General features: G+C 41.8%; 1 protein-coding gene across 3 annotated transcripts in view; it reads right to left on the reverse strand.

Annotated features, from left to right (window-relative positions):
* The window catches only part of LOC134360175 (protein outspread-like), a 464,667-nt gene that overhangs the window by 269,064 nt on the left and 173,212 nt on the right, over window positions 1–22,391 (reverse strand). For all 3 annotated transcript variants that reach the window (XM_063074210.1, XM_063074212.1, XM_063074211.1), the window contains exon 4: window positions 17,739–17,890. In XM_063074210.1, coding sequence (XP_062930280.1) covers window positions 17,739–17,890 — 152 coding nt within the window. The remainder of the gene's footprint in view (window positions 1–17,738; window positions 17,891–22,391) is intronic.

Genomic DNA, 22,391 nt, shown 5'->3' on the forward strand with positions numbered 1-22,391 from the left:
CATGGGAAAATTTTGTGAGCCTTCGCAGACCCAAAAATAAACTACCAAGTCATGCCAAGTAACACATACAACATAAAATAACAGTAACATATAGTAAAAGCAGGAATGATATAATAAATACACAGCCTATATAAAGTAGAAATATTTTTCCACAATTATTGCCAGCACTGTTCTCCGTAGTGAAAATCTCACACAAGCGCTGTTGACAAAAACGCTCTCTCCAGTAACCTTTAAGCTATGAAGCTGCCAAATCATACCAAATAACACGTAAAAATACACAGCCGATATAAAGTAGAAATAATGTATGTACAGTGTAGTATCACTTACTGGAATCCGGAAGACAGAGCAGGGCGCACTGATGATGGTGTGTTAGGCTGAGTTGTCGAAGGTTGGGGTGGTGCAGTGGTCCCCACCCTCCAGGCTGCCGACCGATACCGATCCACAAAGCATGCAGGGGTACAGCAGTAGCCAGGAGGCACACAGCACACCTTTAAGAAAAAAGCCGAAATAAACATGCTAATTAATTAGGTGCCGCCTAGTGCCGTAATTGTCGGCCCAGATCAGAGGCGACGCAATCCGCAATCACCTCTGATTTGGGCCGACATTTACGTGTCGGGCGGCACCTAATTAATTAGCTTGTTTATTTCGGCTTTTTTCTTACAGATGTGCTGTGTGCCTCCCGGCTACCACTGCATTCTCCGCGAATCAGTATCTGTCCACAGCCCAGGGGTTGGGGTGGTGGGACACTGGGGTGTCACCCCATTGTCGTCTGTTTCCATTAGAGCAGGCAGGTCATCTTCTCCTATGACTGCCCGCCTTAATGTCAAAGGTCGAGGTTCGTCATCTGCTGTGACTGATGTGGAAGGCTTGCTTGACTGCTTAGCGCCGCGCATTTTTAGATCATACAGTTCTTTGTAAGCACTCAAACCATCTTGCAAATATGCCCTACACCTACGTACCCTTTCAAAATTAAAGTCGTACTTTATCATTGCAGCGAAAATCTCACGCAGCTGCTTCACGTTCAGTTCCTGGACGACTTCACTTTCGCTACCGAATTCGGTTTCGATTGTTATTCTTTCCTCTTCCAATAGCATCAGTTGTTCATCTATCAATTCTTGGTCATGGGATGCCAAAATCTCTTCAACATCATCTTCGTCAACTTCCACAAGCCAAACTCACTTTGTCCTTACTTCGTTCACCACGATCGAAATGTCTAGTTTTACGCTAAATGTAACACCCTTACGAGCTCTTTTAGGCTTTTCCAGTACCTTAGAACTCACCTTGCTAACGGCTGCTCACAGGCACGTGTTTAAGCAATGCGGCGAGAATGCTGTCCCGAATCCGGGGGAGAGCGGTTGCTCGGGGCGTGTGCTGCCTTTTATCACGCACTGATTTTTTTCGCACGCTGCTTTTTTCGCGCGCTGCCTTTTTTCGTATCAGTGAAAACACCTTCTGTTAGCGAAAACAGGTAACTAATGTAGGTCTTTCATAACAGTGAGGTTTTGTAAAGCGAACGTTCGAAAAGCGGGGGACACCTGTATATAGATTTTCAGAAGGCATTTTAAGGCAAAATAGCACCCAAAAAATACACAAGAGTTTGTATGGTTGGGGTGATAAATTTGAGGATGGATTAAAAAAAACACAAAACAGTTGAAATAACTTAACCAGTTTCAGGTTGGCAGAGCAGTATTAGTCTGCCAATGATCAGAAGTACACTCAATTATTTGCTATTTGTGTTTATAACCAGTATTAACACATCGCAGTTTGTTCTCAATACAAAAATCGAAAGGAAACTGAGAAGCAAGGACGAGTTAACAAAGGTCCAGCGTATAAGTGAGTACACAAAAAAGTGACAGTAGTGAGTTAGAAAACAAGACAAGTCATTTTGATTGGAAAAAAAAAGAAAAGCAGTAGTTTTTTCAAGACAATTAATAACTGAATGTGCTCATAAAGTTCTCATGCAGCTACCAATTTGGCAGATTGGATCTTCCTCATCACTGACATCAAGATAAAGAAACCTATTAAGAAATCACAATCTATTTATCTTTGTTAATTTCACTCTGGTATTACACACAGGATATCCTTGGCACATGGCAGCAGCAAGCTAGGATCAAGCTGTGTGGCCAATCACACAAGCTAATTTTCAGATGGCAAATAGGTTAGGAAGTAAAGTGGTAGATGCCTGAATGCATTATGAAAGGTTGTGGTGGTGGTGGAAACAGATACATTAGAGGCATTTAAGAATCTCCTAGATAGGTACACAAATATACAGAGAACAGGGCTTTGGATCACATGCAAGCAGAAGCAATTAGATGCCATTAGATTAATTTGTGGGCTGAAGGGCCTGCTCCTGCATCAAACTGCTTTACACCCCATGCCCAAGTCACAGGAAAAAACTAGCTTTATTATCAAACTGAGTGGATTCTCCAGCTATCATGGGTACACTTTCCACAGTAGTTTTTAATACTTTTCCAGGGGTGAGAACTACCTTCAATGAAAAGAAGAACTACGAGTCCTGCAACAGATGGTATGGACTCCACAGAGTCCTCATCTCAACATCACCGAGGCTGTCTGGAACTATCTGGAGAGCCAGAAGCAAGCGAGACAGCCAAAGTCTGCAGAAGAACTGTGGCGAGTTCTCCAAGATACTTAGAATAACCTATGAGTCGATTTTCTCAAAACTGCACAACAGTGTACCAAAGAGCAGTGATGCAGTTTTAAAGGGAAAGGTAGTCACAACGAATATTGATTTGATTTAGTATTTTTACCATTTACAGCTGTTTATGGTAATTCTTTCTATATTTTTGAAAGCATGTTCGCTTTACAGAATTGTTTTATATATGCCCAAGAGTTTTGCACAGTACTGTACATAATATGCGATGTACTGCTGCCACAGAACAAATTTCACAATATACCAGAGATATTAAAACTGATTCTGAATATATCTCAAACTCTGAAGGTTTATTCATTTTTACACCTGCTGAGATATCTACTTTCCTCTTTTGAAGGTAATTCTAGAATTCCACCAATCCCCTCGCTGAATATTTTAGCTACAATATACATCTCCAAAGCATATGTAGATGAAAAGAATCCATTTCAGACTCAAACTATTCTGGGTTCAAGTAGATTACCTTTTTATTTTCTGATTACTCTCATGCCCTTGATGTCCTTACAAAATTATTTTGTTTTCCTTAATTTTGCCTGCCAGTGCTATTTTGCATCCACTCTTTATCCTAATTACTTTAATTATCCCTGTACTTTCAATAATCCTATTCTCCTTCTCCTCTTTTCAGTTCTCTAAACCAGCCAGATTTGAGATTCAATTGGGAGAAGTGCGTAGACACAGTAGCTTGCCATCACACAACCAGTGAAAAGGTTTAAAAGCGAGGAGTTTCTTTCAGCGGGAGATTCGACTGGGACAAGTGCGCAGATGCAGTTATTCATCATTGTGCAAGGCCACTGAGAAGGTTCTGGGATAAAAGGGAGATACCGCCTAGCAGAGCGGTCATCGAAGTAGTGTGAGGCAGAGTAGTAGGGCTTTGGCTCATCGGGGCTTCAGTGAGGTCGGCCCTAGGCCATTTAAGGAGGTAAGTAGATAAGCCAACTAGAGGAGAGATCTGGTATTGGGAAATGAGCTCTGTCAGGTGTCAGATCTCTCGGTGGGACAGCATTTTGGAAGTAGTGATCACAATTCTAGCTCCTTTACTAAAGTGCTGGAGAGTGATAGGAACAGACACATTAGGAAAACATTTAATTGAGGTAAGGGGAAATATGATGCTATTAGGCAGGAATTTAGGAGCATAAATTGGGATCAGATATTCTCAGGGGAAGGCATGGCAGAAATGTGGTAAATGTTCAGGGAACATTTGAATGACGTTCTGCATAGGTATGTTTCACTGAGGCAGGGAAAGGATGGTAGGGTAGAAGAATCATGGTGTACAAAGGGTATGGAAAATCTAGTTAAGAAAAAAAGACAAGCTTAAAAAAGGTTCAAGAAACTAAGTACTGATAGGAGTTCTAGAAAATTACAAGGTTGCCAAGGAACAAGCTTAAGAATAAAATTAGCAGAGTTAGAAGGGGCCATGAGAAGACCTTGGCGAGCTGGATTAAGGAAAACCTCAAGGCATTCTACAAGTATATGAAGAGCAAGAGGATGAGTCCTGTGAGAATAGGACTAATCAGGTGCGATAGTGAAAACATGGGCATGGAGTCGGAGGAGGTAGCAGAGGTACTTAATGAATACTTTACTTCAGTGTTCACAAGGGAAAAGGACCTTGGCAATTGTGGGGATGACTTACAATGGACTGAAAAACTGAAGCACATAGACATTAAGAAAAAAGGATGTGCTGGAGCTTTTGAAAAGCATTAAGGTAGATAAGTCACCCGGACAGAACAAGACATAACCCAGGCTACTGTGGGAAACAAAGGAGGTGATTGCTGAGCCTCTGGTGATGACCTTTGCTTCATTAATAGGGACGGGAGAGTAGCAGAGGTTTGGAAGGGTGCAAATGTTGTTCCCTTGTTCAAGAAAGGGAGTAGAGATAACCCAGGAAATTATAGACCAATGAGCCTTACTTCAGGGTGGGCAAGTTATTGGAGAAATCCTGAGCATTTGGAGAGGCATAATCTGATTAGGGGTAGTCAGCATGGCTTTGTCAAGGGCAGGTCATGCCTTACAAGCCTGACTGAATGTTTTGAGGATGTGACAAAACACATTGAGGAAGGTAGAGCAGTGGATGTAATGTACATGATTTCCAGTAAGGTATTTGATAAGGTTCCCTATGCAAGGCTCATTCAGAAAGTAAGTAGGCATGGGATCCAAGGATACCTTGCTTTGTGGATCCAGAATTGCCTTGCCCACAGAAGACAAAGGGTGGTTTTAGATGGTTCGTATTTTGCATGGAGGTTGGTGACCAGTGGTGTTTCACGAGGATCTGTTCTGAGACCCCTCCTCTTTGTGATTTTTATAAATGACCTGGATGAAGAAGTAGAAGGGTGGGTTAGTAAGTTTGCTGATGACACAAAGGTTGGGGGTGTTTTGGATAGTCAGAGATTACAGCAGGAGATCAATAGGGTGCAGAACTAGGCTGAGAAGTACAATAGGGTTTTTTAAGAGAATATTAGGTACATAGAGCTTAGAAAATTAGAGGGCTCTGCAGTGGGGTAATTCTAGGCAGTTTCTAAAGTACAAATGTTTGTAGGTTACATGGTCAGCACAACATTGTGGGCTGAAGGGCCTGTAATGTGCTGTAGATTTCTATGTTCTAGGTACAGCATTTTTTAAAACCTAGCCATCAATACATATTCCTTCAATGTTGCCTTTTTCTTTCACTATTATGGAAACATGTTGGCCCCCAGACTCTCATTATTTCATTTCTGAATGACATTCATGGGTTAGATATGCATTTGCCTTATCCACCTATTACAAAGAAAGCAGGTTTTGCCCTACTTAAGACCTTAACTTCATTGACCTTCTTCAGAACAACCTTAAAACTTAGCATTAACGGTCATCATCTCCGAAATACACTCCCATTGTTACTTACTCCACTTGTCTGGCTAGATTCTCAAAAATTAGGTGTAGTATTATACCCACTCTAGTAGATTTTCCAACATGCTAACATTTCAGTCTAAGGAAATCTGAGAAAATACAAGGAAGCTAAAATCCCCAACTATTATTACATTATTATTTTTACACTTCCTTAATTGCCTGCATAATCGTTCCTCTGTTACCCACTAATAGTCAGGAGGCTGGTAGGATATTCCTCAGCAAAGTGGTTGCCCTCATTTTGTTCTAATCTATACCTATATGACCTCATTTAAAGCTCCTTCTCAGATATCCTCTCTGCTTACTACAAAAATGTATTCCCTGATTAATATTGCAATGCTACCACTTCTTTTACATCCCCATCTCCCGCTGTCATGTCTGAGGATTATACACCCTGGAAGGTTCGATGCCCATCCCTGCTTATCTTTTAACGAGGACTCTGTGATTACAAAAGTATCATATTCCCATGTGTTAATCAACACCCACTGTTTACCTGCTTTACTCATAAAACTCCCTGCATTAGAATAAATGAAACCCAGTTTTCCATTTTTCCCAAGTGCCTAATCGAAACTATGTCTATTCTGATTACTCAAGAGACTTAGTTTTCCCATATTTGGTTGTTCTTCACCTGCTACTGTAATCTCATTGCATACCCCACTTCACCAACAAATTAGTTTAAACCTTTGTCAGAAGCACTAGCAAACCACTCCACAAGGAAGTTGGACTCGTTCTGGTTTAAGTGTAATCCGTTTGGTTTATAACATACACAGAAATACAGCCAGAAATCCACTTTCACCATCTCTTTATCCATGCATTAACTCATCCTTTATACACTAGTAAATAGCCAGAAGTAATCCAGTGTTTACAACTTCAGAAGCCCTGGTTTTCAATCTGCTATTTGGCTCCTTAAATTCAAGTTGCAGAGTCTCACTCTACTTTTATTACTAATGTGAGTCATTACAGCTGAATATTTACCTCTCCCTTTAACTGTTGTGTAACGTCCTTGACCTTCACTATCACATTGTTACAAAGGACATATAAAATGCATGTAAAATTATAATTTAGCCTGTTTTGGTTACCACAACCTTAATCCATCTGTTGAGGAAACCTCACTCAGGTTTAAGATAACTTTAACCTCTACTGACCCAATTTAAATACTATATCTTCAAAAATTTCAGCTGATCTAAAACTATTATTCCCATTCCAGTTCCATTCACAATCACAGAAACATAGAAAACCTACCCTACAGCACAATACAGGCCCTTCGGTCCACAATGCTGTGATGAACATGTACTTACTTTAGAAATTACCTAGGGTTACCCATAGCCCTATTCTTCTGATCCATAACCCAAACCATCACAATTTAAAATCAGTGCAATTTAATTATTACCATGACTTAGCTTCTCCTTATACCTGTAACCTTCCCCAGCCATATAAAATAAATCAATTTCCATCACATCAATTTTGCCTTTCTCCCACTTGTGCCCAACTACTAATGCCCAAGCCTTTAGCTGCTAAAACCTCAAGGCTAGGAACTTCATCTTTAAACTGTTTGTCTCTCTATCTCCCTTCAACGTTGTACTTCTCTACCTCTTCAATCAAGTTATTGGTATTACGATAATCCAACCATGAGAGACAGCAACTATTCCACTTATCAAACTGTTATTAAAATTATATCTGGTTCCATTTTGTGCTCAACTTCAAAAGTTAACAATTTATCAAATAAACAATCCTCACTTCCCTCAGGCTTCTGATTCGTAATTAGTCTCAACTGATGTTCTTGTAATTGGAAACTTCTATTTCCCTTAAATAGATGAGATCCATTAGCTGTGACAACATTCTCATCACCTTTGGATAGGATCTGTGCCCAACACAATAAGGTTTTATTGCCTCTTCTTTGGCTTAGCTTCCAGTAATGTCAAATTATAACCCTACAAAATTTCTGCAAGGACTACTTCCCTCCATAAAAACAAAATGTAATTATTTTCATTCTTAATTCAATCCATATTTCTCAGCTACCGGAAGATTCCTGCATTGGAACCCATACGTGTTCTATTTTCCAGTCCACATAATTGTACCAACATTACCCCATCCTGTTTTTGAAAAAAAAATCAGTGCAAACTAAAATAGTTTTACTTATATGCAACTTCAGATGCTGGAAGTCTGGAATAAAAACAGAAAATGCTGAAAATACTCAAGTCAGACAGCAGCTGTAGAAAGTGAAAAGCACAGCTAGTGTATTATGTTCACACTGATTAGTTCTATCACAAAATTGAAAAGGTGTTGGTTACATGAAGTTGTGGATTTCCAAATCCCAATGGCTGTAATATGCTAAGCAGAAAGATATTGTACCCAGCCCATCAAATACGATTTGCTAGAAGAGTATTGGAAGGCAAACACATACATCAGAATAGAAATTAAATGGAGAATAACCACAAAAACACCAAGCTAAAATGAGCAAAAGCAAATGTGACTGGACCAATTAAATTTGTATCTAAAATTTGTGTGGAGAAAAGGCAGGTAATCTGGGAGTGATTTACTTTAATGAAGGGCTAGGGTGTTGGAAAATCTGAGAAATGGCTGTCTGAGACATTATTTTCAATAAAGAAAGTAAAATCACTGAATAATCAAAAATAGTAGGCAAGCTAACATTGCCTTTCTTTCAGTTTGTTTACAGTAAATTTCAAAAGATTTTTAAAAGCTCCATTTTAAGAGTAATACAATAAATGACGAAGGGTTCTGGCCCGAAACGTCGACCGATCTTTTCCACAGATGCTGCCCGACCTGCTGAGTTCCTCCAGCGTGTTGTGAGTGTTGCTTTGACCCCAGCATCTGCAGATTATTTTGTGTAATCATTTAAGCTTTCTGTCGGTATTCCAGATATTAGTGCAAATTAAACTGTTTAGACATGAATCATTTGCTAACAATTGCACAATGTACAATTCCATTTGCAAGTGCTCAGCAAAAGATGAATGTGATGCAGCAAGACCTACAGAACATTCAGGAATGTTAAGTGACAAATAAAATTTGCACCACACAAGTGTCAAGACAATCATCAAACAAGTGGCATGAGAGTGTTGATAAATTTGTTCTATTTTTTTCAATATTTCCCAGATTAAAGGAATGCTTGACCAGCTGGAAGAAGCATACCTTTCTTCTCCATTGAAAAAAAAGGAAACAAAAAGCAGAAAGCAGAAATCAGGTAAAGATGTTATAGCAGAGAACTTGGAAATATTTAATGTAATCAGGCAAAGTCAAAGTGGCTTTGCGAATACAGAGCTATATTTTATCGACTAATCAGAGTCCTTAGGAGTAGTGGTGCTGAGAATTAACAGGAACCAATGGGCACTGTCAAAAAACATTTGGAAAGGTGCTGCATTAAAAATTATTGCAGGAAACAAAACTTTGTGGTGAGTCAACTGAAGATTGAGCAGTTATCTACTGGGAAGTGTAAGTGACTACAGCTTAATGAAGTATTCAAAAGAGCGAGAAACAAAAATACTTAACAGTCCTGGGCAAAGCTACCTGATGAATCAGAAATGTTTTATGATAAACTGGGCAAATCAGCCAATGACACAATTGGCAGATCACATGACAGGTACTTGTAAGGTAATTTAAGATTTAAGAAATCTACTTGCCAAATAAGGAATTGTGAAACTAAAAATGGTAACTAGCACAAATGCTGGCAAATGGGAAAATACAAAGAACATAGAAAGCAACATAAAATGCTGAGCGCTACAAAATATAATCATGAAAACATAATCACAAGTACGAAAGCACTTTAGGAATACATCAGGAGCAACATGGGCCCCTTAAAGCCTAAAGCAATTTAACACTGAAAGTGAAAATAAGCTGATGAAATGCTAAATCATTGTATTGTTATAACATTTGAAGCAAAGGCAGAATCCTAACATCCCAAGAAAAATACTAAAACTAGGGGCATAAACTCAAGAAGACTAATGTCAGCAAACCAAAGATAAATCATGAGCTACTTAAAATCTGCTTGTTTTCACCCAACAGTTTTAAAGTAATTGAAAACAGATGTTTCAACTGAGCACATTACTTTACTATACAACCTGATAGCAAAGCCAAGAATTAAGCCCAATTCACATAGTACATGATGTCCAGAAATTACATTAATTTTATAATTCATGAAAATTTGCAGTTGCTTTACAGAAATTATGCCATGTGATAGAATTTTTTGGAAAAAATCTATGTCCAGAATAGGGCGACATCTATGCATATAAACGAATTTGGTGTGTATATCAGTAGACCTCTGACACATGCAACCTGAAAAAGTTAATTGTAGAACTATCACCAATTGCTTTGTCCTTACTGTACTCCAGGCCACATGCCTCTTTGATGGTATTTGATAATATTAAATAAATCTCTAAAATACTGAACATACGACTCCTGGCAAAGACTTGAGCAAGGTTTTGAACGGTATCACCCAGTAGCAACAGTGCTCACAGATTTCTTGAAGAAATGTAACTTCTCAAATAAATCCTGGCCTATGATCAAAGTGGAGGAGCAGTATTGGGGTTGATACTAAAAACTTTAACACCATCCATGAGGAGCACACAGGAGCCATACAAAAACAGCCAAAGTAGCATCCCACCTATCAGCTACCATGGGGCCCATCTGTGGAAGAACCTAGAGTTTCCGAACTAGACATATCAGCCACCTTAAAACCTACAAAATCAGAGAGGAAGCAAGCGTTCTCTATCCTGATAGACAGCCTATTGAGAAAATTTGTGTCTTTCAATTCATTTTGGAGCCAACACGTACTTTTATTAATAACGCAAACACAAGGAAATCTGCAGATGCTGGAAATTCAAGCAACACACATCAAAGTTGCTAGTGAATGCAGCAGGCCAGGGAGGATCTCTAGGAAGAGGTACAGTCGACGTTTTGGGCCGAGACCCTTCGTCAGGACTAACTGAAAGAAGAGCTAGCAAGAGATTTGAAAGTGGGGGGGAGGGGGAGATCCAAAATGATAGGAGAAGACAGGAGGGGGAGGGATGGAGCCAAGAGCTGGACAGTTGATTGGCAAAAGGGATATGAGAGGATCATGGGACAGTAGGCCTAGGGAGAAAGAAAAGGGGGAGGGGGGAAAGCCCAGAGGATGGGCAAGGGGTATAGTGAGAGGGACAGAGGAAGAAAAAGAAGACAGAGAAAAAGAATGTGTGTATATAAATAAATAACGGATGGGGTACGAGGGGGAGGTGGGGCATTAGCAGAAGTTTGAGAAGTCAATGTTCATGCCATCAGGTTGGAGGCTACCCAGACGGAATATAAGGTGTTGTTCCACTGTAAAGATGATCCACGGCCTCCTCTACTGTAAAGATGAAGCCACACTCAGGTTGGAGGAACAACAGCTTATATTCCATCTGGGTAGCCTCCAACCTGATGGCATGAACACTGACTTCTCAAACTTCCGCTAATGCCCCACATCCCCCTCATACCCCATCCGTTATTTATTTATATACACACATTCTTTCTCTCTCTCTCCTTTTTCTCCCTCTGACCCTCTGACTATACCCCTTGCCCATCCTCTGGGTTTTTCCCCCCCTCCCCCTTTTCCTTCTCCCTGGGCCTCCTGTCCCATGATCCTCTCATATCGCTTTTGCCAATCACCTGTCCAGCTCTTGGCTCCATCCCTCCCCCTCCTGTCTTCTCCTATCATTTTGGATCACCCCCTCCCCCTTCCACTTTCAAATCTCTTACTAACTCTTCCTTCAGTTAGTCCTGACGAAGGGTCTCGGCCCGAAACGTCGACTGTACCTCTTCCTAGAGATGCTGCCTGGCCTGCTGCATTCACCAGCAACTTTGATGTGTGTTGCTTGAATTTCCAGCATTTGCAGAATTCCTCGTGTTTACAACCACTCTTTGCCTTCTGTGGACAAGCCAGTTCTGGATCCACAAAGCAATGTCCCCTTGGATCTCATGCCTCTTTACTTTCTCAATAAGACCATAAGACAAAGGAGTAGAAGTCGGCCATTCGGCCCACCAAGTCTGCTCCGCCATTTTATCATGAGCTGATCCATTTTCCAATTTAGTCCCACTCCCCCATCTTCTCACCATAACCTTTGATGCCCTGGCTACTCAGATACCTATCAATCCCTGCCTTAAATACACCCAATGTCTTGGCCTCCACTGCTGCCCGTGACAACAAATTCCATAGATTCACCACACTCTGGCTAAAAAAATTTCTTCGCATTTCTGTTCTGAATAAGTGCCCTTCAATCCTTAAGTCATGCCCTCTCGTACTAGACTCCCCCATCATGGGAAACAACTTTGCCACATCCACTCTGTCCATGCCTTTCAACATTCGAAATAAGCCTTGCATGGGGTACCTTATCAAATGCCTTGCTAAATTCCATATATATCTACGGTTCTACCTTCATCAATGTGTTTAGTCACATCCTCAAAAAATTTAATCAGGCTCGTAAGGCACGATCTGCCTTTGACAAAGCCATGCTGACTATTCCTAATCATATTATGTCTCTCCAAATGTTCATAAATCCTGCTTCTCAGGATCTTCTCCATCAACTTCCAACCACTGAAGTAAGACTCACTGGCCTATGATTTCCTGGGATATCTCTACCCCCTTTCTTGAATAAGGGAATAACATCCGCAACCCTCCATTCCTCCAGAAGCTCTCCCGTCCTCTTTGATGATGCAAAGATCATTGCCAGAGGCTCAGCAATCTCCTCCCTAACTTCCTACAGTACTCTGGGGTACATCCCCTCCAGTCCTCGTGACTTATCCAACTTGATGCTTTCCAAAACCTCCAATACATCCTCTTTCTTAATATCTACATGCTCAAGCTTTTCAGTCCACTGCAAGTCATCCCTACAATCGCCAAGATCCTTTTCCACAGTGAATACTGAAGCAAAGTATTCATTAAGTACCTTCGCTATTTCCTCTGGTTCCATACACACTTTTCCACTGTCACACTTGATTGGTCCTATTCTCTCAAGTCTTCTCCTCTTGCTCTTCACATACTTGTAGAATGCCTTGGGGTTTTCCTTAATCCTGTCCGCCAAGGCCTTCTCATAGCCCCTTCTGGCTCTCCTAATTTCATTCTTAAGCTCGCTCCTGCAAGCCTTATAATCCTCTAGATTCATATCATTACCTTATTTTCTTGAACCTTTCGTAAGCTCTTCTTTTCTTCTTGACTAGGTTTACAACAGCCTTTGTGCACCACGGATCTTGTACTGTACCATCCTTTCTATGTCTCATTAGAACGTACCTACTCAGAACCCCACACAAATATCCTCGGAACATTTGCCACATTTCTTCGGTACGGTTCTCTGAGAACATCTGTTTCCAATATATGCTTCCAAGTTCCTGCCTGATCGCCTCATAGTTCCCCTTACTCTAATTAAACGTTTCCCTAACATTTAAAATAGTTGATTTAAAAAGAGCTTAACTAAGAGACAAAAATGCTTCTGCAATATATCAAATGATTCTAGATCAGGGGTCCCCAACCTTTTTTGCACCGCAGACCAGTTTAATATTGACAATATTCTTTCGGACCAGCCGACCCGGTGGGGGGGGGGGGCGCGTGGAGTGGTGGTGTTCAAGTAGGGCTAAACTCACCTCAATATGTCTTTTAAAGTTAGGATTGCCAACTTTCTCACTCCCAAAAAAGGGACAAAAGTAGCAGTCAAATACGGGATATTTGAGTTTACCCCAAGAAAGACTACCATGACCATGAAGCCTTTCGCGGGCACCTCTGTGCGCATGTGGATATATCACATGCGCATGCACGTACGTGCCGATTTTTTTCCCCCCCACAAATCGGTTTTGGCTTAATCTTCCCGACTACACTGCACAAACATTATTTCTACTTTATATAGGCTGCGTATTTATCATATCATTCCTGCTTTTACTATATGTTAGTGTTATCTTAGGTTTTATGTATTATTTGGCATGATTTGGTAGGTTATTTTTTGGGTCTGGGAATGCTCAAGAACTTTTCCCGTATAAATTAATGGTACAGGTGTCCCCCGCTTTTCAAACGTTCGCCTTTCGAAACCTCACTGTTACGAAAGACCTACATTAGTACCCTGTTTTCGCTTTCAGAAGGCATTTTCACTGTTACGAAAAAAAAGCAGCGCGCATCCTGAGCAGCTGCTCTCCCCGGATTCTTGCCGGCATTGCTTTAACACGTGCCTGTAAGCAGCCATTTGCAAGAAGGACTGTCTGGGGCCCTGAATGGTGGTGAGGGAGGAAGTGTAAGGGCATGTGTGGCACTTGTTCTGCTTACAAGGATAAGTGCCAGGAGGAAGATCGGTGGGGGTGGGGGGGGGGAAACGAATGGACAAGGGAGTCGCGTAGGGAGCGATCCCTGCGGAAAGCCGGGGGGGGGGGGGTGAGGAGACGTGCTTAGCGGTGGGATCCCGTTGGAGGTGGCGGAAGTTAAAGAGAATTATATGTTGGACCGGGAGGCTGTTGGGGTGGTAGGCGAGGACAAGGGGAACCCTATTCCTAGTGGGGTGGCAGGAGGATGGGGTGAGAGCAGATACGCGTGAAATGGGAGAGATGCGTTTGAGAGCAGAGTTGATGCTACAGGAAGGGAAGCCTCTTTCTTTAAAAAATGAAGACAGCTCCTTTGTCCTAGAATGAAAAGCCTCATCCTGAGAGCAGATGTGGCGGAGACGGAGGAATTGCGAGAAGGAGGTGGCACTTTTGCAAGAGGCAGGGTGGGAAGAGGAATAGTCCAGGTAGCTGTGAGAGTCCGTAGGCTTATAGTAGACATCAGTAGATAAGCTGTCTCCAGTGATAGAGACAGAAAGATCAAGAAAGGGGAGGGAGGTCCTCTACTGTCAAGATGAAGCCACACTCAGGTTGGAGGAACACCACCTTGTATTCCGTCTGGGTAGCCTCCAACCTGATGGTATGAATATTGACTTCTCTAACTTCCGTTAATGGCCCTCCTCCCCTTCACACCCCATCCCTTATTTATTTTTTTTAATATATATATATTTTTTTTATTTTTTTTCCCTCTTTTTTTCCTCCCTCTGTCCCTCTCATTATAACTTCTTGCCTGCTCTCCACCCTCCAAGCTCTCCTCCCCATTTCTCTTTCTCCCCAGGCTTCCCGTCCCATGATCCTCTCCCTTCTCCAGCCTGGTATCCCTTTTGCCAATCAACTTTCCAGCTCTTAGCCACCCCTCCCCTCCTGTCTTCTCCTATCATTTCGGATCTCCCCCTCCCCCTTTCAAATCTCTTACTATCTCTTCTTTCAGTTAGTCCTGACGAAGGGTCTCGGCCCAAAACATCGACTGTATCTCTTCCTATAGATGCTGCCTGGCCTGCTGCGTTCACCAGTATTTTCCTGAAGGTGCTATATTTGAATGCATGAGGTATACGAATTAATGAAAATTAACTTATTGCACAGACAGAAATTGGCAGGCATGAAATTGTGGGCATGACAGAGTTGTGGTTGAAAAATCATAGCTGGGAGCTTAACAGCCAATGATATACGCTCAATGGCCACTTCATTAGGTACACCTGCTTCTAAATGTAGATATCCATTATGTGGCAGCAACCCCATACACAAAAGCATACAGATATGGTCAAGAGGTATACCAAACATCAGAATGGGGAAGAAATGTGGTATAAGTGACTTTAACTGTGGAATGATGGTGCTAGGCATGGTGGTTTGAGTATCTCAGAAACCGCTCATCTCCTGGGATTTTTTTTATATACGACAGTCCAGAAGTTACAGAGAATCATGTGAAAAACAAAAAAAATCTATTGAGTAGCAGTTCTGTGGGCAAAACCTCCTTGCTAATAAGAAATTAGAGGAGAAAGGCCAGACAGTTCAAGCTGACAGCAAGACGTCAATAACTCAAATGGCCACGTTACAACAGCAGTGTGCAGAACAGCATCTCTAAATGCACAGTTCATCAAACCTTGAAGTGGATGGGCTTCAGCAGCAGAAGACCATGAATATACACTCAGTGGTCACTTCCTGTGCACCACAGTTCTTTAGATGACATGAGGCACTTAGCAAGGCCCAATAAAATGTTAGGTTTAAGCAGAGCAGCCATTGTGTGACAGGGCTACTGTAAGAGTGGGGAATTCAGGCTTTGGCTTATAGAGGCTTCAGTGAGGAGAGGCAAAGGGGGTAGGTAGTCTTGTCTCATTTAATTTTTCTTTTTTCCTTTCTTATTGCATACTGAGAGCATTGGAGATACCAGGCTGTTTAATGGAATGCTAGAAGGCAGGAAGACCTCCAGTGTCCCTGGCGACTATACCTTCAAGAAGTGCATCCAGCTGCAGCTTTTTTCAGACCATATTAAGGAACCGGAGCCGGAACAGGGTGAACTCAAGATTATGCTGGAGGCTGAGGGGTTGTCTGACAAGACTTACAGGGAGGTAGTTATACCCGAGGAGCGGGACACAGATAACTGGGCAACCATCAGGAGGGGAAAAGGGGACAGAGTTCCCACCTGGTTGTTCCCCTCAACAACAGGTATACTGCTTAGGATATCGTTGGGAGGAATGACCTGGCAGAGGAAACCTACAGCTGTTAGGTCTCTGGCACAGGGTCTGGCTCTGTGGCTCAAGAGGTGTAGTGATAGAGAATTCAGTGGCTCGGGGAACAGACAGGAGGTTCTGAAAACAAGCACAAGATTCCAAGATGGTACGTTGCCTCCCAGGTGCCAGGGTCAGAACATCTCAGATGGAGTCCACCAGCATTCTTAAGTGAGAGGAGACCAGCCAGAGGATGTGGTCCACGTTTAACAACATAGGTATGAAGGGTAACAAGGTCCTGCAAAGTGGGTTCAGGGAGTTGGGCCCTAAGTTAAAGGACAGGACCTCAAGGGTTGTGATCTCAGAGTTTCTATCCATGCCACGTGCTGGTGAAGCTAGAAATAGGAAGATCATACAGTTTAACATATGGCTAAGGAGATGTTGTAGGAGGGATGGTGGGCTTCAGATTTTTAGATCATTGGGAAGGTGAGACTTGTACAGGAGGGGTAGTCTGCACCTGAACTAGAAGAGAACTAATATTCTTGCAGGAAGGTTTGCCTACGCTGCACAGGAAAAGGCTTAAACTAGAGTTGCAGGGGGATGGGAACTAGAGTGCAAGAGCAGGCAGTGGAGTGGTTTTCCAAACAGCCCCCTTGCTTTTTCCCTCCCTCCCTATCTTTTCTAAGATCTAAACCCTGGAACATTAAGCATTCTATCCTATCCATTTCTGAACCAAGACTCTGAAACGGCCATACATCATGCTCTAAGTTCATCATTCTTACTCTTTATACTCCTAACATTAAAACACACTTCAATCTGTCCCTTTCATTGTGTCTGTGACTTTACACCTCTCATCCTTCTTAGAGACTTACCAGTCATTAAGTCTACTTTCCTCTCAATCCTCAGCTTAATGGCCTGGTGCTCTTTTGGCCTGGCCTGCCAAACCAGTTTAAACCCTTCAAAGCAGCATTAGGATATTGATTTCCCTCAAGTTAAGGAGCAACCTGTACAATCTCTTGTACAGATCATCCCTGCCCAAGAAGGGGTTTCAATGAGCCAATAACCTGAAACCCTGCCCAATGCACCATGTCCTCAGCTACACATTCATCTGTTCTATCCTCCTATTCTTAGGAAATGGCACTGACAGTAATCATAATTTACTACATCAAGACCCTACTTTTCAGTCTCTTTCTTAATTTCCTATACTCACTGTGCAGAACCGCATTCCCCTTTCTACCTATGTTGTTAGTGCTAATGTGCACCGTGACCTCTCCTATGCACCCTCTCCTTCAGAAATGTTCAATAGTTACACCAAGACATGCTTGACCCTAACACCAGGCTTTGGTTCTGGTTGGTCGTTTGCCCCCTTCCCGCCGCCCAAACCAGCATCCACAGCAATATATCTGTTACTGAGGGGAATGGCCACAGGAAGACTCTAAAATTTCCTAGTGTCCCACACTATGTTATTAAACTTTATTACTACTTTCTTCCAACTTGATAAATACATATTCACAAGTTTTGAGTATTTTCTGTATTTATTTCAGATTTCAACATTGGCAGCATGTGTGCTTTTCAATTATATTTGGACAATGCTGAACATAAGTAATATTGCACTGCAGATGTGTCAGTTAAACATCAGAAGCTGAAAGGTTATATTCAATCAAATACAAAATTGAAATGAAAGATAGAACATTTTGACTCACCCATTAATTATTTCTTTAGATTCTCCACGAATGAAAAATTCACGTTCTGGGGTTACAATGCAGAGTGCATTCTTCTGACCAGTTTTAGGTTCAGCATCAATGACATCAGTACATTGATTCATGTTGACTGTTCCTTGTGGCAGGGTGCTTGGCTGAAAGATAAGAGATCAGATTATAATTAATAGCAAAAGAAACTGACATACACAATGCAACATTCCTTCTGATAGAAATACTATAATTTAGTAGTATATTAGACAAGAAGGTGCAGAGGTGTAAAATTTTATACAAAACAGGAAAAAAAATAGAATTAAAGTAATCTAATTATTGCATTGCTCCCCTCTCTGATAATGTCTGTGTGGCCAGATTCTGCTCGAACTCCATCTACAAGTTTGCAGATGATACCACAGTAGTGGGCTGCATCTCAAATATAATGAATCAGAGTATAGGAAGGAGATAAGAGAGTTTAGCAACCTGGTGTCATTTCAACAATCTTTCCCTCAGTATCAGCAAAACAAAAGAGCTGGTCACTGACTTTGGGAAGGGGGTGGTGCACATACTTCTGTCTTAATTGACAATGCTGAGGTTGAGAAGATTGAGACTTTCCAGTGCTTGGAGTAAAAATCACCAATAACCTGTTCTGATGCAAACACAAAGTTGCCACAGCCAAGGAAGCTCACTAACACCTGTACTTGCTCAGAAGGCTAAAGAAATTTGGCACATCTCCGTCGATACTTAGCAATTTTTATTGATGCACCACTGAATGCATGCTATCTAGATGCATAAGGGTTTGGTATGGCAATTGCACTGCATGTGACAGCAAGAAATTGCAAAAAACTCAGCACATCATAGAAACCACACTTCTCTCCATTAACTGTGTATCCTTCTTAATGCCTCAGTAAAGCAGTCAGCACAATCACAGACCCTATCCAACCCAGACATTCTCCTCATCTCTCTCTCCCCACGAAGGCAGAGGATACCCAATCCTGACATGATGCATCACCCGACTTAACAACAGCTTCTATCCTGCTGTTACAAGAATACTGGATAGTTCCCTAGTACAGGAAGATGGAGTCTTGGCCTCAATCTACCATATTTTGATCTTGCATTTATTATTTACCTGCATTGCAATCTATAGTTGTTGCACTCAATTCTGCAATCTGTTATTGTTTTACTTTGAACTACCTCAATGCACTGTGGATCAGCATGAACAGTATTCAAGACAAATTTTTCACTATACTTTGGTACATATGACAATAACAAAGCAACTCCAATTATCACGGATGGTAAACAAAACTATAGTAATCTCTGCTGATTCTGTTCTCAGGATGGAACTTTTTATTCAAGAACATCTGAGATGTTCTCCTTAAAAGAACGGGGTTTTCCTTCCACCACCATTCAGGCTGCCTTCACTCGCATCTCCTCCACTTCCTGCACATCTGCCCTCACCCCACTGGCATAACAAGGACAGGGTTCCCTTTGACCAAGCCACTAGCCTCTGTATTCAACACACCAATCTCCGTAATTTCAGCTTCCTACAATGGGATCCTACCTCTAAATAATCTACACCTACACCCGTGTTCCACTTTCTGTAGGGATTGCTGTAAACGTTGACTCCCTTATTCACTCGTCATCTACTTTAACTGGTGTTCTCGGTGTGACCTCTTCTACATCATGACCTAGATTGGGAGGGGGATGCTTCATTGAGCACCTTCACTCCATCTGTCACAAAAGGTGGAATTTCCTGTTGGCCACTCATTTCAGTTTGACTTCCCATTCTCATTACGGCATTTCAGTCCACAGCCTTCTCTACTGCCACAATGAAGCCACGCTCAGGTTGGAGGAGCAATACCTCATATTATGCTGGAGTAAACTTTAATCAGATGGCATAAACATTAATTTCTGTAACTTCAAGTAATTTCTCCCCCCTCCCCCCTTCTCTCCTTTTGTATTCCCATTCCTGTTCCCCTGTCATCCTTCTCAGGTACCTCTCATTACCTGTCCATAGTCCTCTCCTATCATATTCCTTCTTCAGCCTTCCCCTCTTCCTTCTATCACCTTCCAGCTTCTTACCCCTCCGTAGAAGATTTTCTTTACAAGTTAACATCCCATATCAAAAGGTAATGATTACCCAAGGAGAGGTTGGACAAAGTGGAGCTGTTTTCTCTGGACCAGCAGAGGCTAAGGGAAGACCTAATAGAGGTTTATAGGAGTACAAAAGGTATAGATACAGCAGAAAGCTGGCATCTTTTTCCTAGGGTTGAAATGTCTAACATTCAAAGGCATTCACTAAAGGTGAATAAATTCAATGGAGGGCAAGATTTTTTAAATATTCAAGAATGGCAGGTCCCTGGAGTGTGCTGCCCAGGGGTAATGGTGGATACAAATATCTTAGAGGTGTTTAGGAAGCTCTTGTATAGGCAAATGAATGGAAGAAGAAAGACATTGCACTGGCAGAAGGGATTAGTTTTGTTAGGCATTTAATTACTAGTTTAATTAGTTTGGCACAACATTGTGCGCCAAAAGTGCCTATTCCTGTTTTGTTCTTCTTTGGCCATCCATCGATTTCGAAGTTGACTGTGCTGAGAGTTTAGCCTCTGCAAGCATGCTTATGGGCCACAAGACTAGCACTGGATCGGCACTGTCTCCCACATCGGTTCCATTTGGGATTTGACTGGTCTAGCATTGAATGTCTATGTTCATGAACTGCTTCATATTTCTTCTGCCTTTTCTCCTCGATAGCTGGGATTGACTTCTTGACAATGCAGTGCCAACTTCTTCTGTCCAAAGCATCTTTCTCCCAGGTGTTGACATTCATGTCAGTGTTCTTCATATGGTACTTGAGCACATCTTTGTAGCGCAGCTTCTGACCACCGTGCTTCCTCTTTACTTCATGTAGTTCGCCAGAGAAAACAGCTTTGGGTAAACGATCATCGCTCATTCTTCTGACATGACCAGTCCAACGCAGCTGAGAAGTTCTAATGAGCAATTCTACACTGACTGTCCCTGCACATTTGAGCACCTCCACATCTGGTACCCTCTCTTGCCACTTGATGTGTAATATTTGGCGTAAATGCCTGTGTTGTGTCTTGGTCAATTTCTTGATGTGCTTCCGATACAATGTTGTCACTTCAGTTGAATAAAGCAGAGATGGTAAAACAACTGTGTATACACTTTGACCTTGGTTGCCACTTTAATGTTGTGGCAAGACCAAAGTCGCTTCTGCAAAGCACCAAAGACTTTTGTAGCTGATTGAATTCTCCTCTCAACTTCCAGATCTGATAAGTTGGTGTTGGTCACAGCGCTTCCTAAGCATGTGAAAGAGTCAGACCATTTCAGCACTACTCCATTGACAGATATGACTGGTGGTTGAGTCTCACTGGGACTACACAGAGAAGGAGGCTGGTACAGAAGTTTGGTTTTGGAGACATTGATTCTTAGGCTAAAAAGAGTAGCAGCTAACAAAAAGTGGTCTACAATTTCTTGAATCACATTAACATCAGTAGCAACCAGGGCTGAGTTATCTGCATACAGAAGCTCTCTGACACATATCTCTCTTGATTTGGTTGAGGCTTTGAGTCTTGACAGGTTGAACAATTTTCCATCTGAGCGAGTCCTGATGTACACACCTTTGTCCAAATTATGGTCCATTATTTCCAAAACTGCAGCAGGATATACTGTGAACAAAGTTGGAGCAAGAATGCATCCCTGTTTTACCCCGTGGTAGACGGTGAAGGCTTCGCTGACGTCTCCTCCGATAGATACTTTGCCAGACATGTTCTCATGAAACACCCATGAAACAACTTGATCATCGTAACCAGCCTATCTGGACAGCCATAAATTTTGAGCCTGTTTTGTTCTATGCTCTACATAAAGAAACAATACTTTCCTTTTGAAGGATATTTTGGACCTTTATTGTACAGGTGTCCTCTGCTTTTCGAACGTTCGCTTTACGAAACCTCGCTGTTACGAAAGACCTACATTAGTTACCTGTTTTCACTAACAGGAGGTGTTTTCACTGTTATGAAAAAAGCAGCACGCGATAAAAGGCAGCGCGTGCCCCGAGCAGCCAAGCTCCTCTCCCAGAACTGTATTCTGTGCACCACTGCTTAAACACATGCCTCTGGGGACCAATGCACCACCCCAGCCTCCAACGACTCAGCCTAACACACCATCATCAGTGTGCTCAGCGCTGTCTTCCCAATTCCGGTAAGTGATACTACACTGTACATGCATTATTTCTACTAATATAGGCTGTGTATTTTTATGCGTTACTTGATATGATTTGGCAGCTTCATAGCTTAAAGCTTACAGGAGAGAGTGTTTCTGTCGAGAGCACTTGCATGAGATTTTCGCTATGGAGAACAGTGTGGCAATGATTGTGGAAAAGTATTTCTACATTATATAGGCTGTGTATTTATCATATCATTCCTGCTTTTACTATATGTTACTGTTATTTTAGGTTTTGTGTGTTATCTGACATGATTTGGTCGGTTATTTTTTGGGTCTGCAAACGCTCACAAGTTTTTCCCATATAAATAAATGGTAATTGCTTCTTTGCTTTACGACATTCCGGCTTACGAACCGTTTCATAGGAACGCTCTACATTCGGATGGCGGGGGGAGCCCTGTAAATTGTTAAATATAGACAGTTCTA

The sequence above is a fragment of the Mobula hypostoma genome, chromosome 22 (genome assembly GCF_963921235.1).
Source record: "Mobula hypostoma chromosome 22, sMobHyp1.1, whole genome shotgun sequence".
NCBI lineage: Eukaryota > Metazoa > Chordata > Chondrichthyes > Myliobatiformes > Myliobatidae > Mobula > Mobula hypostoma.